At 30.5% G+C, this 20,066-nt stretch overlaps 1 protein-coding gene across 1 annotated transcript; it reads left to right on the top strand.

Moving 5' to 3' along the window:
* The first annotated feature begins 17,473 nt into the window (after positions 1-17,473).
* Positions 17,474-18,503, top strand: LOC108452403 (uncharacterized). Its single transcript, XM_017750184.2, has 3 exons — positions 17,474-17,691; positions 17,794-17,940; positions 18,040-18,503. The coding sequence occupies exons 1-3, from the start codon at positions 17,614-17,616 to the stop codon at positions 18,319-18,321; spliced, it is 507 nt and encodes a 168-aa protein (XP_017605673.1). The 5' UTR covers positions 17,474-17,613; the 3' UTR covers positions 18,322-18,503.
* Positions 18,504-20,066: the final 1,563 nt, after the last annotated feature.

Below are 20,066 nucleotides of genomic sequence, written 5' to 3'. Positions count from 1 at the left end.
GGTAGGCAAATACTATAGGAGCAGCTTAGGATATTGGTTAGTCTTAATATCTCTCCCCTTTGTCACAATTTAATCTGTTTTTCAACTAATGTTTGCATGCAGCAGCTATTATCAGTTTGACAAATTTCCAAGGCAAGGAACTGAGGGTTTAAACAAAATATAAATGCTGATATGGTTAGAAGCCGAAGGAAGTATGAGAATGAATCTTGTCATTTCACCACATCTCTAAACATCATCAGGCTCAATGGAGCTCTCAGCATTAACGTTGCTTCATCATCAGACTATCATCTCTAGATTCTTCTGATCCAGGAGACTCATCGCTGATTAGTTACAGCTCAAGCATTTGGTGTGTTCATCACCCTCCACAACCCATATACTGTTCAACACTAAGTTAATTGTTCCTAGGATTACCCTTTCCATCTTGGAGATGCCAGCTGCATCAAGAATCCCTCCATAGGTGAATCTATGCCAATTTCTCCAGTTTTAAGTCTGTTTTAAGATAGGGAAAGACTATGTATGTTATTTGTGCTTGGCAGTTGGCAATCAGTTCACTGTATCAGCTGAACAGGGAACTGGTTCTGTTTATCGAGGAAATGAAATAAAAAGAGAAGAAACTGCTCAATATTTTTCCCCTTCTGCTACAAGCTTTTCCTTTACGATATCTTTTTATTTTTTTGAACAAACTCTATCTTTTTATCTGATACACGTATAATGTAATTAAAGTTCATTAATTGGACAAGAGTTGATAACCATGCCAAGCAATGACTGATTTCTGTCTTATGTTTTCTTCATGGTTAGTTGACTGTCTTCCAGGAGCTAGCTAGGACCTAGTGGTGAAAATAAGCCAATGAATTTAGGTTTTAAACCACTTGAAATCAATATGATATTTGTCTACATTTAACCATATATGTACTATGAAAATTCCAGATAAGTTAATGTGTTACAGACATTTTCCCTGTGATATTTGACATTCTCTTTGAAAGCATGTCAAGTTATGGTTTAGCAGTTGAACGTTGGGCTTCATTTTTGGAGTTGAGAACCCGTAAGAAACATAAAATTTGGGCATTAGTTCTTTTTTGGGGGGGTAAAATAAAGTAGCCTAGAGAGATGGATTACCATAGATGTGTAGATCAAAGTCTACTCCAGACTAGTACAGCAAGCAAATCCTTCCAAAAGTAATACCAGCGGAGTCACTTAGCAAAACACTAGTAATTCCTTGAGATGGATTATCGTAGATGTGTAGATCAAATTCTACTTCAGAAAACCATCTTGACATGAAATCTGCTGCTTTATTGGCTTCACCATAGACATGGAAAAACCTGACTTCCCATGGACACCTACATATTTCCTTGATTACTCCTCGCTATCCCATGTATATAATCACCAGGGTCATCACTGTTCAGCGTGTGAATAACTGAACATTAGTAATTTGGGCATTAGTTTAATTAAATAAATTGGCTTACTTTCTCTTTCCCCCCTTTAGATATAAATCTTCCTCTCAGAACATTAATTAATACTTGCAAACTAGTCAAAAAGTAGTAATAGTAACCTTTTTCAGAAATAGGAACCTTGTTGAACATTTCAATGCATACTGAGATATAGAATGGAGTAAAAGGATTATAGTATAATGCTAGATATCATTCTTTCTGAGTTTAGGATGTAGTAACATGAATTTATCCCCATTAAGTAGACTGAAGAATGTACAGCTGAATCGCTGGGCAAATCTCCTTTGGCAATAAGATTACCACTGATTACCGTCTCATAAGCCGACGACCTATGAGCAGCCTTGAGTAACATACTGCCAAAGCTGAGTTGCCCAGTAATGTATCTGTACCCGGTACCTGAAAGTACAATTTTGAGCTGATGAACACTTCATTTACAGGCCAGTGAAAAGTCTGGCATTTCCCTGTCCTTGCAATAGCATATTCTTAGCTTATCCACTTGACCCCTTCTTTTGTAGGATAGCTGTATCCATTAGGCAATGCTTTAAGAAATAATAAATCCTTTGAACCCTATAAGACTAAAGGGACACTGAAAGGAAGATATTGTAATAAGGTTCTTTATGACTTCATATTAAAGGCTATCAAAATAGTACAAAAAGTGTTACGTACGTCAACAACATTCCTGGCTAATGTATGTTGTCCTTCAGTTTAAGGCCCCTTCACTCCTCTAAGGGTCATAATAAATTGTATGAAACCAGATTTACGGTAAAGGAAAGTATCGAATATCGGTGCTTCCTTTTTGTCTCAATAATGTTTAGGTACCATTCAGAAAAAAAGTTACAGGAGAAAAGGAAATATCGTCAAGCATGGAGAAGGAAGAACCAGTGGCATGTCCTCCTGCTTATGTGATCTATAGTGTTTCGTGTGTTTAGGAGAGAGTAAAGCAACATTTTCTTTTGATATATGTTTGCATGTTTTTACGTGTGCTCCTGCATGTTACGCATATGTCGACCTTTTTTTTTCCATTAGCATATAAGCATCCACCTCTGATATGCTCATACAATATTCCTTAATATATAACCGTTCTCATGTTCTCAGACAACTGATATAACTGAAAATAAATAAATAAATTTGGAACCCTAAAAGTGTTGGAAGATGAATAAACAATTTTAATGGATAGAAGTTTTCTTAATGCAAGGCATTGACTAGCTTGTTTGACATTTAAATATTTGTAATTGTTTTATTTGATATACCCATGTTTGTCGTGTACTTGTCTTTGACAGATAGCTATGGCTACCTCCTTTTTCATTAAATCTTTAAATAAGCAAAGTGATCAACTGCTTTGTTAATTGTGAAAATTGCTCCAAATAAAAGGGGGGGCATCACTTTTTCAAGAGAAAGCAGATACACAATATTTTGGACCACCATCCCATGATTGAAATGGGGAATCTTTAAAACTTTGACTTGGCATATGCCATTTCTTTCTTTGGCATATCCAAAATATTTTACTCGACAAGTATCGTCTATTTCCTTAAAGAAAGCAGATGGGGTTTGAGCACTATAAATAATGATCTTGAATCTCTCTTTACAGTCAGCCAAACAACTTGTATCAGATGCTGGAAGCAAGATAGATGTGGAGTTGAGGAATTACAGGGCAACTCTCCTTAAGCAAAAATGGATGTGCTTTTCTTTGCATAATTCGATTTTGCCAAAGGAGATTTGCCCTGCCATTCACTCACACAATGATCACAATGATTCCCCTGTCCTAAATCAGTACTATCGTTTCATCATAACTTGTTTGCACTAAAACAAGACTATGAATGCAGTTTTAGTTCTATTAGGATTAAGGTAGATTTATTTCACAAAACCAATACTGACAATATTATTGATCAAAACGACATGGAAGGCTTTGTTTTCTTGCTTGTTTCACTGCTTTAGTTAATGTGCCTGCAGCTAAGCAATTAATGTTATTAATATAGAGATGCAAGTAGGCAATACTTGGGAATTCTTAATCTACCAGAGTGCTAATAATTGCCTTTTTCATCTAGGCTAAACAAATTTCTGAATTTAATCCTATGCTTAGAAGAAGCGTTTCTCCTGTCATGGATTCAGCAGAAAATGCAATGTCAGATATAATTGTACTAAGTTCCATTTTCCTGTAATATAAGAAATCTGTTTGAATTTATGTTCACGTTGAAGACTTCAAATCCCTCCTCTAGGCTCTTGTAAAAGAAAAAGCCGCCCTTTGACAAGTTGTGAAGGGACAGAGTGCAAATGATAAAAATATCAGTAAAGACTGCATAAGAGCATGGAATAAAACAAAAGAGTTACAGTTGAAATGGCGAGAATCTCCTTTAGCAGATGCCTAATCCATCGACAACTATAGTCTTATGCCTTAATGCACCCTTCCGTTATATATTTCATTTACATGCAAGGAACAGAAAGATAGAAACTGGTTTAGAAGGGAAGCATCATCTAAAGAATCTAGCAATATCTACAAACAACATCTATTGTAATGATCTTGTCATTCTTATAACATCACAGAGGGATACAGAGATCTAGTCAGATATGACCCTAAAGCATTCCTTAGATGTGGTCCAACAATACATGTGGCCTTTGCTTTTACAAAGGCTGTATATTTCATTGAAAGAACAAGTCAAGGAAAAGCATCCATTAAGGATGTACAATTATATTCAGTTTCTTTTGCATTGGAAAACTAACAGTTGTTTAGCCTACTAAAACCATGAGCAAGAGTATGTCAATTTCTAAACTGACTTAATTTTGATTGTTTCACAATGTAAATATATTCAGAATAATGCTTACAAATATAAAATTCATTTGTAGAACACAATCAAGTTCTGGAAAAAGAAAAAGGCTGTTGAAAGGAGACTGATGAAGGGGACCATGATGGCAATAGCGAGAAGCAAGCTTTTGTATAGGAATGGACCTCAGCATATACCAGTTCAGTTCCATCGCATATCCATATCGAAATGCGAATAATGCAGAAATATAAGTCGAAATTCGACTCGACCAAGCAAAACGCAAGCACAGCTGTGACCATCAAGGACATCCTAAGGGTAGAGAAGAATAACGGTGCAATTCTCCTTTGGCAGATGAAATAGTGCACATTGCACACTTTGTAGTAGAAAAAATGTAGTGCAATCATCCGCCAAAGGAGAATTGCCCTGCTATTCAACTACTCTATCATATATATGTCCAACTTTCTTTCTTGACATTGATGCTAACGTTTCTTGATTTTTCTTATTTGTTCAGTCGATTTGCTTGCTTGTTTGCAGATGTCAAACCACCAACAATTGTAAAAGTATGTTTTAAACTTTATTCTTCAATGAAGTTGTCGTATATCTTTCTCCTCCGAGGCTTATGAAGCTATCCATTATCACCAATGCTTTAGTTCTGAATCTTTCTAATCTTTTGAATGCAGAGATGTATGTATTTTTTCCCAAATTTTTAATGTACAAAATACCCTATCTTTCTAATAAACTGGCTGACAAGTGCATCGGAAACACAAAATCGACCTGATAAGAATATACATGCATGCATGCATGTATGCATATAGCCTCATAGCAGGGACTAAACCAGGATTTTTTTAGGATCAAAATTTTATTATAAATCTTTGAGAGGGTAAAGTTATAATTTTACGTTTTTATTACAGCTAACTAGTTATATAATATATATAACGTGTAGAATATGATTTATATCAAACTTTCTGGATAAAAGAATCCTAATTAAAGGTAAAAAGAAAAAATGAACGGTGATTGCATCCTACAATTTTATCTTTTCCATATATTTGAAATAATATATAAATATATTTGATCTTGCACTTTCTCATGCCAGCTCAAGTGTAAGTAGAAGGGAGAATCAATTTAAAGGTGATGTTGCGGATCAACGGAAAACATGATGATAACATGCAAAGACAAAGAGCCTTTTTTCTTTAATTTTTATTTATTTATTTGATATATCAATATATGGAAGATACCAAAGCATATATGTTGCCATTATGTTGGTCTATTCATTTATTAATTTTGGCTTTCAAGATTGCCAAGGGCTGCGAAATGGACTTTATATTTAATAATATATGGATACATTTCTTGTCACTATGCGAAAACTCGATGGCATATTTTTTAAATGATTTTATGCTTCTTCGTTCGCCGTACACATGCATATATTGTCCTTTATGCTCCCTTTAAGATACCATTTTTCAACTCCGACAGATTATTTTCCTAGTAATATTTAATTCAATATTTATGCTCCCTTTAACATGTAATTTTGTTACAAGTCATGATTTAATCACATGAAGAGAAGAGAAAGCAGCAACTTTTACTAGTTTTATTTTTAAATCAAATCACTAGAAAAATAATATTTATAAAAGGAATTGTTTAATAGAGTGGTAAAGTAATGATAACTAATTAAATTTTTTAAGCTCAACTTTAATTTTTATTTTATTTTATTTTATTTTTAATTGTTTTATTTAAACATCACATATAAAATTAGTATAAAAAAAACAAAAACAACAACACCATTACATTAATATTTAAATATTTTTATCATCATCTTTGATTTTGATTTTTTTCTTTTATTGATTATTCTCGTTATAATCTTCGACCAACATTGATTCTTATTCAGTAAAATTGTTTATGATATTTGAATATTGTCACAACATCTCTAAATATCATACCTTAAATTTTGGTTCCATAAAATGTAAAAATTTAAAAATAGTTTGAATAAAAATAAAATATAACAACACGTTTGGTTGGCTGTAATAGAATAGAGCTGTAATCAGTAATTCAGTTGTTTAATTGAATGAAATGGAATAGAGCTATAATAGTATTCCTATATTTGGTTGAGTGGAATAGTTGTTGTAATAGTATAAGAGAAAAAGTTGAAATGACTGGAGTACCCTTAGTAGAATTTTTGAAATAGATGATTATTGTTATTGTTATTAAACTTTAATAAGATTATTATTAAATATAATTTAATGATAATAATAAATAAATAATTTAATCATATTTTAATATAATAACTATTAACTACAATTTAATAATAGTATTTTTATTATTTTATTATTGTTAAATGTTCATATAAATTTAATTTGATTAACAAAATTCATAAAATAAGAAAAATAATATCTAGAAATTCTTAATATTATAATTAAATGCTAATATTTTAGTAACGTATATTATAAATATATCTAATAGTATAATTAATATATAATTTAAAAAATATGATTTATTTTTAATAACTTTATAAATATGTCAAAAATAATATTTGAAAATAAATAATTTAGCATTTTATATTTAATAATAAAAACATTATTTAACAATAAATTTAATTTTTAAATTTAAAAATAAAACTAAAAATCATATTTAAAATTAATTTATTATATATTTTGCTTTTGAATATAACCAACTGGATTTATTTAATATAAAGTGTGAAAAAATACAGCCAAACAAAACGTAATAGCAAAAGAACAGCCTTACCAAAAATAAAAATAATAAAGATTATAATAAAGAAAAATAAATGCAATTATAAATAAAACCATTAGAGCTTTCTAGGGACCCTAATTGTTCCTAGTATTCACAATCCAACTAATCTTAAAACCATTAGAGCTTTCTAGGGACCCTAATTGTCCCAGTATTCACAATTCAACTGATCTTAAAACCATTTAAAGCTTTCTAGAGATTTTATCTCTTTCTTTTATCTGGAGTTTTATCTAGTTCTCTCTTCTTCTTTTTTTTCCTCTGATCCTCTCTTTTTCTCAAGTATCTTCCTCTCCAAAGCTTTATCTCCACCTACCAAAACCCACCAAAACCTATAGATCCATGTATGCAAATCTCCCCTCTGTTAATATCTCACTGTCCATCATAAATTTTTTTTCTGATTTTGTTTTGTTTTCTAAATTTCATTACTGGGTTTGGAACATGTCAGAGTAGAGGAGACTTTGTTTTGATGCTGTGAAAACAACATTGTTGGATGAAATTGAAGTTGGGAAAGCATTTAATCGTAACATTTGGGTTTCAATTTTTGTTTCTTCTTGAATTTTCTTCTATAACTATAATTCATAAATTGAAATTGTGGTTAATATGATGTTTTTAGTTTGAGGTATTTTTGAAAAAAAAAATTGGTGGCTATTCAGTGAAAGGTTGGAATGACTATTCTTTAGTTGTAACACGGAATGGGTATTCCGTGAGATGTCGAAATGAGGCCATAATACTACCCAGCCATTTCATTCATTCAGTTAAACCAAACAGTGGAATAAATCTATTGCGTTGAATAAGGTATGAATGGAATAGCCATTCATGCTAACCAAACACACTGTAAATATCATAAAATCACCTTATCATCGCTTAAACTATTCTTTAATTTTTCTTTGATGACAATTTCATTTGCATATTACATAATTAAATTAAGAATTATTAATTAAGTGCAATAAGAGTTCTTCAAGTGCTATAAAATTGGAAGATGAATTTATTTAATTATTAATTATTGTTTGTTTAATGTTATGATAAAATCAATAAATTAATGTATTGTTATGATTTTATTTTAATTTTTAATTGTCAATTAAAATATATACTAATACTATTATTAATAGAAACTATAAATAATAATAATAATAATAATAACAATAATAATATAAAGATATGGTACATAATATAAATGATAAATAAATTACTATAAATTAATGCTCAAATGCTATGTTTGCAAAATAATCTAGAAAAAGAGAGATAAATTGACAATAACTACAACACTAAGAGAGGTATCAACTTAATCAAATCGTTGAAATTTACATCCTAGCCTCGCATCATCAAATCAATTTGATGGTGAACCTTAATCAACCAAGAAATTACTGTCAAAAGTCTCAAAAGACTCATTGCATTAGTGATTCACAAAAGGCTAAGTTTCAGAAGACTTATCTCTCTCCTCATATCTCGGATCTATCATCACTGCTATGATCTATCACAATAAGACCCTTAGAGAATGATTTTTAATAGATTGAGCGACACACTTACATTGACAAATCTCATGCATACACTGAATTAATATTTAGAAAACATAGATAACTCTAACTAACATGTTGAAGACTTAATTCATTGATATATTTAAATTCAAATCAAGCAAGTATTATAATTAGAATTAAAATCTATAGTAGATAACAAAATTAAATTATAAACCAAGTAACTAATTGGGATTGTGACGAGGGCTTTATATATTAGTGTCCACAAATAGTAGTACCTAGTTTAATTAGTAGCTAAAAGTAACGTGTAATGATAAAATTTACTAAAAGGATTTAAATTTGAATTAAAGAAATAATATTGATGGAAGATATAATCTATGAACTTAAAAGATAATTTTAGTTTCGAAATAAATAAATTACAAAAGAAAAAACCTTATTGCTCAATGAAACTATGTTTTTCTTTTAATTCCAAAATAGTTATCATGATGATATCAACTATGAGTTTCTTGACAGATTTATCAAATTATGCTTAGAACAACTAAAAATGATCACATCTTGCATATATTTTTGTATTTTTAAAACACCTATAAGTTTTTTAAGCAAAGAGTAACAAAAGCTGGGTTGTAAAAATAAATGCAGCAATAATAATTCCTAAAAGCCTAAAACTATTAAAGAATTAAAATTAATTGACTCCTACCTCATGAAACTGGAAACACACAAAATATCCTGGTAGCTTTAGGTTGAAACAGTGAATGTTGCAGTGGAATTGCGGGGCAAATCTCCATTGGCAGAGAGCACACTAGAATTCATAGGTGAAGTGGCAATGGCTGGCTGCCAGAGGAGATTTTGCCCTGTAATGCAACCGCAGCTGAAACTTGAAGACAAATGAACTCCCTGCATGAGACTTCTTATTTATTAATTAATGCTGCAAGCATATCCCAAGTTCGAACTAACTTTTCCTTTAGATTAGATTATTCCTTATCGCCCCAACTCCATTGCATCATAAAATTAGCTTTGCTTCCACAACTAAATGTATAATTATTTGTATGCGTATATACAATTCGATATGAGTGGAATCGTAAAAGGTGAAAGTTACCTCGAAATGTGTAAATATGAAGCCATGGATAAAAAGTATATTATTCCTTAAATAAAATTCATATATATCCCATCCATTTTCTCCTCTCTTTTTTTTTTTTTTAATATTTTCTCCAATAAAGATTTAACAAAAAAACCATTGAAATTATCACACTCCAAATTCAAGGATTTGAAATTCCATCAACAAAACAATTTATATCGCCTTGCCTCCAATGTTTTCAAAAAATCAATTAAGTTTTTGTGTTTTTTTTATCCAATTAAATCCTTGAAGTAATAAAACTAGTCAAAATAGACTTTTTGATTAATGTTAGTCGTTACAAACTGATATAGCGCTCTACATCAGCAATAATTGCGGATGTGATAATGTCATGTCAACAAAAAATAAAAAAAATAAAATGAATAGTACATTCAATAAAAAAATAAACATTCTTTTTAATTTTATAAAATTTTGCTTCTTTTTTTTTTACCCTATGTCAACAACTGTTGTTGATGTGGAGCACCACATCAGCTCATTAACGGTCACGTCAGTATTGTAACAGTCAATATTAGTTAAAGGACCTAATTGACCACTTTTATTAGTTCAAGAATTCAATTAGAAAAATCACAAAATTCCAGATATATCATATTAAATTAAAATCTAAAGTAGTAAATGTCTCCAAAATTTCAAATTAAAATATCTTAAATCTTTTGTAAAATCTGTATTACAACTTAAACCAAAAGTTAACAATTCAAAAGGATCATAAAGAAAGGCTAAAATCAAAATCAAAAGCTCATTTAAACAACATGCATGTGTGTGGAATATAAAAAAATAAAGAAAATTAAGAAATGAATACAATAATTATGCCAAAACAATCAATAATTATTCCAAAACTGTTTTTAGTTAATCTAATATTTAATGAACACCTTTAAATATATATATTTAATATACGCATTTAATTCTAAACTCAAATTTTCAAAATTAAACAAAATTTCTCAAAAAAAAAATTCACTTTCATACCATCAAGCATCTTGAACAACTATTCCTAAAAATAAAATACTTTCGTTTAACAAATATAGATTTAATTTTTAAATAAATATTAAAATCACACATGAATTTTTATTCAATGTGTAATGTCATACATAAATTTTGATTTTGTACAATTTTATATATATCACTTTCATTCGATTCAATTTTTACCAATCATTATCAAATTGTCACAATTTTATGTTGATACACAAATAATTATTTTAATCTAATATAAAAATAAATATATATTCATTTCTTTAAATATATACAATTATTACATCAAAATCAAAACTCCATATATACATACACACTAAAATAATTCAGATTTCATAAATATAATTCCATCAAACCAAATTTCATTACAGAAATATTTATAGAATACCTGTTTTTCGTCATGATTGCCATTTGCAACTGCCGTAACAGCAGCAGTTTAGCGCTACAATTAGTTTCATTTTCTACTATATCTGAATTTATAGGGTAAATTGAAAATAATGAAATTATTAACACATAAGACATAATTATGTGTAAAGAATATATGTTACACTGAAAATGATTATTGCACAAGCAATCCTAAATGTATACGTAAAATAGGATCCTAAATTTTTATTTATATTAGTGAGTCGAATTATTTTAAAGGTTGTCATTTTTTATTCAAACCCAATATTATTAATTCAATCCTTCTGAATATCGTACGTATAAACATATTTCAGAAGTATATACATTGAGGCGATTGCTTTGAGTGTGTATACATATATATTATACAGGCTGTCAATCAAGGTTGAACAGGCTCGCATTCAAGCATCTATAGGTTCCAACTTTTTTTTCCATATGGAAGATGCTGTTGGTTTTTTTGAGCTGTCGGCTCATTGTGGCCATCTTCCTTTTACTTTCAGATGAAGCAGCAGCATAAACCGGCTCTACACGCCAACAAAAGGTCATTAAAAGTTTGCAAAGGCTAGGGCATCTCTATGTGTATTATTATTCTCTTATCTCAAACATAAACCAGATTTTCCTTTGCACCTAATTTAGTGTTCGAGTTTTAAGTTTTTTATTTAAAAACAGAGAAATTTGAACTTACAAACTTACTAATCAGTGCTATTGAAGTTAGAAGATGAACTTATGTTTCATGCCTATTAATGGAGAAAATTTATATTTCGTTCCCTGCATATATCTCCAGGTTTTAATTCACAGAAGAATTGAAGAAATGTATATGCAAGTAGATATATGGAACATATAAAATTTTCTCATTAAATTTATGAGAATTTAAACAGCTCCTAACAACACACTTGAGAATTTTAAGTGATGTTGGAAACCAGTTCCCTACATTAATTGATTGTATTGCAAAACAATGGGCATGTCAGGATCAAAACCAGATAAATAGTCCCTACATATATTTATGGCTCTCTATAGCAATGTAATACCCTTTCACTTTTTCCTTTTTTGCTTTTCTTGTTTGTTTACTGGGATCAAAGTGTGTCTAATTCATCATGAGGTTGTGTATATAGATCAGTGAAAACCTAGGAATAAACTGAAGTTTGAATCAGATAAATTTCAAGTATACCCTACACTGTACCAACCTAAAGAAAAAAACCATTTATCACCATGAGAATGCTATAATTAATCTTGAAAGTGGAGTTTTAACCCTACGTCTCCTTCCATGAAGTACTACTAGGCAGCATGATCAAGTGAATGAAACTAACAGCTCGTCTTCAAGCTTCAGTAGCCCTCATTAATAAGTTTTAAGTTCAAATGTCTCCATTTTCAGACCTTTAGAACTTGAACACCAAAACCAAAAGAAAATCTCGTTTGTGTCGTCGCTAGATGTTCCATGTCAGTACTTGCATATACATTTCTTCACTTCTCCTATGAATTAAACCTGGAGATCAAGGAAGCAAATCAACGGATAATTTGGTGTACTAATTTTCCAAGACATGGTACGTACCGAATATAAATTGACTTACATTTCCCTTTCAGAAGCTGAAGGCAAATGCCAGGAAAATAATTATAAGTGTTTCTATTAGCTATATATTAATATTTATTAACAAAAGGATGAAAACACATATTAGACTGCAAATAAAAGACGGGTAAGAAAGCTGAAAGGACAAAGAAAACGAAAACAATGTGTTTCAAATTTCAATCTCAATGGAACAGTGGGCAGTGTTGTTCAGTTGGTAATGCATTGAACTTGTAGTGCAAAAGAATTGCCGGGCAAATCTCCTTTGGCAGAGAGCACACTGTATTAATGCATTTGAGTTTGAAGTTGGACAAGGAATGCCTGTGTAAGTGGCCGCCTGCCAATGGAGATATTGCCCTGTAATATTTGCTATTGCACTTGCTGCACCTTGTGTTTTGCTGCACTAATTACTTACTATGTACTCCGTTACTTCTCCCTTATTTATACCCTCCTGGAAAGAAGCATATTCAGTGGAACAATGCCTTCTTGTTATCCTTGCTCTTTTGCTGGATGAACCACAGCCACTTGATTATACTTGTCTTGAAATTTCCACATATTTCCAAAATTTCAGTCAATATATGTATAGCAAAACCTATATAGAAACTAATTAAGCTTCACTTGGACATGTAACCAATACGCCCCTATATCTGCTTGTATACGTCATAATGATTCAAATATATTTCACATGCTGTTATATATTTCACATTTACATTTAATATATAGTAAGTTATTGTTAAAAAGAAATAATTTCGGATCTTGAACATATATCATAAAATGTATATAAAAATATTTTTTTTAAAAAATTCACTTTAATCAAATATATACTGTATCAAACCTCGATCTAATTGCAAATAATATAAAGAATCAGACATGGAGAATTTTTGTTCCGATAAAAGAAAATCAGTAATCAGCCTAAATCTCATTTTCATAAAAAGTAGAAAAAAGAAAAAGAGAGAGAACAAGCTGTAATGGATGCTTTGCGGTGGAAGATCCAAAGAATGTTCTCTATATTCAACTGGTGGTGTCCCTTTTGTGAGGCTGAAGTCAACCGACCTAATGGACCCAAAAGCTGATTTACGCTGAAACTCGAGGCTGCATTTTCAGAGGGCTTAATTCTTTTAGTTATTAATTTAATTTTTCACTTATTTTAATTATTAAATTTATATTTTTTGTCAAATCATCTTAAATGAAAAGTTTTAAAATATTTTTAGAATTTTTATAACCTTTTAAATATTTTTTAAAATTTTTATATTTTTTAAAATTTTAAAAATTACTTAATACTAATGTGTCATTCACATAACAATTTATGTGCATGCAATATCAGTAAAATTAAAAACATTATTTTTTTATTTTGAATTGATTTGATAAAACATAAATTAAAAAAGCAAAAACAAAAACAAAAATTTAAATAAAATACTAAAATATTTTTTTATTAGAGTCAAAATATCCTATTTTTTGGCCTCCATCCTTAACAAAGAAGTTAGCCTTCTGACTTTTTTCTCAGCAAAATTAAATAATTTATTGAAGATAGTCTTGTCATTTATGTAACTCAAACATCAGAATCCCCTGCAGTTTAAGGAATAAAAAATATTTAGTTTTTAAACTTTAGTTTTAAAATTTTATTTAAATTTGAAAATAAATATCAAAATCAAAGATTAATCTAAATAAAAAATTCGAAGGGTAAAGTAGAAAAATTTCTCAACTTCAAAGTTCTTTTAAACAAATTCAAAGTTTAAATCTTGTTTTATTGCATACTTTAATTATGATTAAATATTTTAAGTAATTATTTGATATATCGTAAACTTAATTTTTAGAGTCTATAAATGAATTAAGGGTATAACAAGTATTATATTTATTTATAGAATTTTTTATTATTATTAAAATTTTAACCTATTTGTAAAATTTAAAAATTCTAGTGATAATATATCAAATAATTTTTCAAATATTTTGCATCTAACTATCATAAATATGAAGATTAGAATATCAAAACAAAACCTAGTTCCTACAAAAAAAAAATGCAAAACCTAGCTATGTATTTTGCCATTAAATAGAACAACGGTTAAGCGGTGAAAATGTGAAATCCCTACTTGTACCCATTCAAGCAAGCCCCATAATGTCATCCAAGTCCAGATATACTGTCTAGATAAGTTATTGGTATTTTGGGCCGACAGTAAGGCCCTGAATACACTGACATAATGTAATTGGATTTTTTTGGGCCACAACTGGCATTACACAGCGATCACGGACGACTTGGTGGGTTTTTCTTTCATTTGCTGTCCTGAATTTGTATCTTATATATTTATATCCTGTGTTTTCAGGAATACTGTAGACACTGCTGACTGCTACAATGCCAGGCTATAGAGTACTTTAGCTTTCTCATAATTTCTACAGACTTGAGATTCTCCATTTCCAAACCAAACAACATGTTGGGTATTGTACTGCCCAATAATCTCACCACTAACTTTTAAGAAAAGGAGTTTTCATCCTAAATCTCTACATATTTATATATCTATAATACAGATGTCCTGAGGAATTCTTCAATACCAAGAATGACACAACACCAAAACATGACATGTTTTAAGGACTTTTAGCCCCTTGTTTTGGTTGAACAATTGTTTATTCACAACAAAAACTAACTTTAGTATAGTGTTTGTAGGCTGGATCAGGATATTTGGCTCATGTGAGTCCTGGTTCCCTGGACGACAGGATAAAAGGGAAAACAGATTCAACAACACAGACAAAAGAAAAAAAAAAGTTGGGTACAAAGTAGAGGGCCCTTTCGAAAACTGAGAGGCAGAAATGGACAAACAAAACAGTAAAGCATTGAAATATATCACAACATAAAAAAAGGGACAGAAAGGGACCCCTATATGTGGGTTTTACAGGAGAGAGGGGGCGCCGGGCGTGCCACTGTACTGGAGTTAGAGTACACACCAGCAAACAAATAATATCGAATATCATGGGAAAACTGGAAATTTTTTACGCAAAAATAAAACCAATACGGATATAAAGGCATTTGATTTGAAGGTATATAGACTATAGAGCTGCTAAAACCCAAGATGCACGCCTTATTATTATTATTATTATTATTATTACTTTTTATGTGTTTTTTGGCTGCTTTCGGATGCATGCTTGGGAAGGAATGGACAAATTCTTGTAAATGATAATAACTGGCAAAGTAATGTGTTTGTATACTTGGTCCAGGGAATGATAATATCCGAAGGTTTGGCTACTATATCATCAATTCTTTGCTTTCTTTCAATAAGGAAAAAAAAGATTGCTCTTTAATGCTTGGATTGAGAATAATAGTATGATGATCAAGGAATCACCATGAAGCAATTTCTTTAATTATCGTCAGATAATTTTTCATACATAATATAAGATATCCGTATTAAACTTATAGTATCATTTTCCAATATGAAATGCACATAATCTACTAGAAAATTATTGAAATGAAATGCGAAGGTGAGAGCGTGAACCATTTGCAACCAATTAATGCTTTTAATATTTTTCATATTATACTAAGGGAAGGGAACAAGAATTCGCGAACCTCTAGGTTATGGATAGCCACTATTTGGTGTCACAGTAGAATTTACATACGACATATCATAGACTGTACGCATCAATGTAATCATATATACTTCCTGCTTTTAGTCATTCTATTATCAAAGATCTCGTTGAAGCATTAAACTTTCCAAGAGAAACAAATTTTAAGGATTATGAGACATAAAATGAGTGGGAAACTCGTAATATATTTATATTTATACAAAGGTGGTGGAAAAGGAACTGAAATGATCCAACTATTCAAACCTGAAGAACAAGTAAGTGAAATATACATTAATATATTAACCATCACAAAGTTTAAACCCAGAATAGATAGACAGCTGGATATAATTTAAAAGAGGCAAAATGATGAACCCTAGAAGAAGAAAGAACGATAAAGAATAAAACAGAAGTGATGGTGTCAGAAAATGTGACCTTACGAAGCCACAACTAGGAAAAGGGCAAAGGCTAAAAACTTAAGGGGCATTGCTTACCTGAGACAAAACAAAGAGAAACCAATAAGAATGGCCCGTGAAGACTGTGGAATATGCCTTAACACCACCAGCTTGGCATGGCATTGGCATGACATAGATACATACAAACATTGACTGACTGTACTCTTTGTGGTTCCATCGATTGCCTGATTCTGATTCCTGCTGCCTTCCTCTGTCATCCGACTCTCATTTTCCCACATCCCTTCCCATGCAAATATTGCTAGCTGAAACGACAATATGACAACCACATTGCTCCATTTTATCTATCATTCCAATTTAGCCTTATCACTTTGGCTTTTCTCCTTGCTCCTTTCCGCCCACCCCCCCCCCTTTTTCCTTTTTTTTAATCTATTATACTAATGAGTAATGACATTTTGTCTTGAGGTTTCATGTCTTGGGATTTCCTCATTTGTTTTATTCTTGGTTTTAAACTAATCAAAGTGGAGAAGGATCTAATAATTTGTATACCCTTTGATTTAATATTACTGTTAATTCATGATATTTCCTCTCTCTTATTATTTAATTTGCCATAACCACTTTTTTTTTTTTAAGATGTCACATGAGCTGATAATCATTCCATTCAATATTCCATAACTAATGTCACGTTAACTAAACTTATTGAAGCATTATTGTTAAATTGAATGATAAAATTAATTTAAATGCCTAATTTTATAGAAAATAATTTAATTATAATCAGCTATAAAATCAAAAAAATTTGAACAAGATTAAGTTATATATTTTTATGATAATAAAATTATAATTTTTCTATTTAAATAATTTATATATTTATAATTTTTAAACGATTAAATTATTTTTATTATTTTAAGAGATTAACGACTTTAATATTTAGAGAAAATTCACATTAAACATTTTAAAACTTAAAAAGGCATCAACATTATGAACTCATTCGCCACCAAGGCTTTAATATTTTTTTTCCTGATTAGTCCTATTAGAATTTCCATATCAGACAAGCAAAGGCATTTATGGATCCCAAGACATACCCTTCTCTCTCAAGTGCTCATCCCTTTTCCAATCATATAAATAGCTAAGCTACTACACTCAAATCCTACTACTTCTTTACATTTTATACATCCAAAGAGTTCAGAATGGTAACTAAGCTGCAAAGGAGAACAGCTTCTCGCAGAAAGCTTCAGTTTCTTCCAACTCTCTCCAACACCAAATCTGTAATGCAAATATACATATACTCTTTATTATTTTGAGATCCCTTTTATTTCTTTATCCAGAAAAAAACTTAAAACATTTTTCTTTTGTTTTGGTTTTCAAAGGTTAAAAGGAGTTCCATAGTCCTAAATGTTCTTCTCCAATGTCACAAGCTCAAAGTCAAGCTGGAAGAAATACACAGAGAGTACCAAAATCTGATGACTATCAGAAACCAATACTTCACTCTATTGAAACATATACAAGTCTCAAAAGTGATCTACTTACCCCGTGTTTACTATAGTTATATAGATATTAGCAGTTTCTTTTTTTCATTTTATAATTTAAGTATATGATTCATGGGATCTTAGCAGGAAGTGAAGGTGGAGAAGGTTGGAGAAGAGTTTGTAGTCAAAGTGAGTTGCAACAAAGGAAGGGACAAATTGATCTCAATTCTAGAGGCGTTTGAAGAACTGGGTCTTAATGTTGTTCGAGCTAGAGTTAATTGCAGCCATTTCTTTGCCATGGAAGCCATTGCTGTAGCTCAAGACCAGAAAACTACTGATATCAATGATGTTACGCAAGCTATTCTTATGGCCATTGAAAAGCAAGGAGGTGACCATATTAAAGATTTTTGCCAGGTTTCCAAATGTTAATTAAGCAAAATGTAAGATATCTAGACCTGTATGCATCTCCATATAGATATGGTGTGTAGTAAAAATGTTAATTAAGCAAGAAGTATGATTCATACAGTTTAAGATACCTAAGTGAATGTTCATTGAGCAAAAAGTACGATTCATACGGGGTAAGATATCTAAAACATTCATGCAGGGGTAAACAGGTAGAAAAGATTTTTTTTGAAAACAGTAAAATGGAAACATTCAAGCAGGGTAAACAGGTAAAAAAAAGATAATAATAAAAAATTCTAAAACATTCATACAGCAGTAAAATGGTAAAATGCAGGGTAAAGAGGAAAAAATTCTTCAATTGAACCCGGGTCTCTTGGGTGAAAGCCAAGTATCCTAACCACTGGACGACAATGAACTGATGGTCGTAGCTATTATCGTGTTATTAAACTTTTGAAAAGAAATTGAAAAATCCCTTTTTGTCGGTAAAAATAATGAAAATGAACCATTCATTTTATTCTCACCATGCAGAACTGCTTGAATCCTAAAGCCTAGAAAAAGAAATCAATGTAATTATTGGCAATAAATGGGCTGAATTGATATTTGGACTTGGGCAACTTCCAACCCATTAAAATATTCGACATCTACTAGTTTAGGTGGGAGTCAGTAATAATAATTCAATCTTTTCTTATCCAAAGGAACATTAATTCAACCCCCTCGGTACTCAAATTCCAGACCCTTTCCCAGAAAATTCCTCAAAAGCAATCTGGACATGACATGGAAACTAAAGAAAAATCCCATTCATAAACAAATGAAACTTTCCAATTCCATGGAAATTAACCATTGTAAGAACCTGCAAATCAGTTATATAATTGGATTAGGCAATCAAGAATTGGTCCCATTTTTTTTAATCTCATAAACAAGTCCAAAAGAACTTATATGTTAAGTAAAAAGTCTACATTAAATGTTTTGTAACAATCTTGACTATCCATTATTTATACATTGGTTGATATAATTAAGAAAGTGATGACGAGGACGAAATTATATATTTTTTAAAAAATTCTCATTAATTTAAGATATGTAAGAATTTAATAGATTTCTTAAACGGTTATGGGGTCCATAGTTATATCAACTACTTACACTTACTCTCATGAGATTACAAGTTTGAAAAAGTCTGGGAATGGGAAAATATTTTGTGATTTGGAAGCAAATAAGCAAGGTTGGATGGCTTTGTTTGGGTTCATTTTTGTATCCCCTATTACATGGATCTGGAAATTTAAACATGTGAATTACATTCCATTGAGTGTTTAGATCCCATTAATGATTTCATGAAATATAAAGCAGAATAGGGGCTTTTTCCTGATATGGGGGAGTTCCAATGAAGGCATGAGGAAGTTTCTGTTCATTAAATGAAATCCATATGAATAGAATTATATGCATGAGGAAGTTAATTTTATTTATTGGGGGCTAGGGGGTGGCATGGGTGATGCCGTTGGTGCGGGAAGTCAGACATGGGAAGATTTTTAAAATGTGAATAATTAATAAGAGTCATTCAATGCTTATGATATATATAAATATAAACAAATTCAAATAATACATTTAAAGACTTTAATATTTTAATCAATAAAATAATAGTAGTAGTTACATTGCTTCACGCATAAATGAAGTCTAGAAGGATTAAGTTTTTCTACTTTTTAAGGGATAATAACTTATTTGACCCTTTAATTTTATAAAAATTTATTTTAGTATTCTATTTAATTTTTCATTCATTTTAG

The sequence above is a fragment of the Gossypium arboreum genome, chromosome 5, assembly GCF_025698485.1.
Source record: "Gossypium arboreum isolate Shixiya-1 chromosome 5, ASM2569848v2, whole genome shotgun sequence".
In the NCBI taxonomy this organism is placed as follows: Eukaryota; Viridiplantae; Streptophyta; class Magnoliopsida; order Malvales; family Malvaceae; genus Gossypium; species Gossypium arboreum.
The sequence above is the reverse complement of the archived record's forward strand: the minus strand, read 5'-3'. Positions and strand labels throughout refer to the sequence as shown.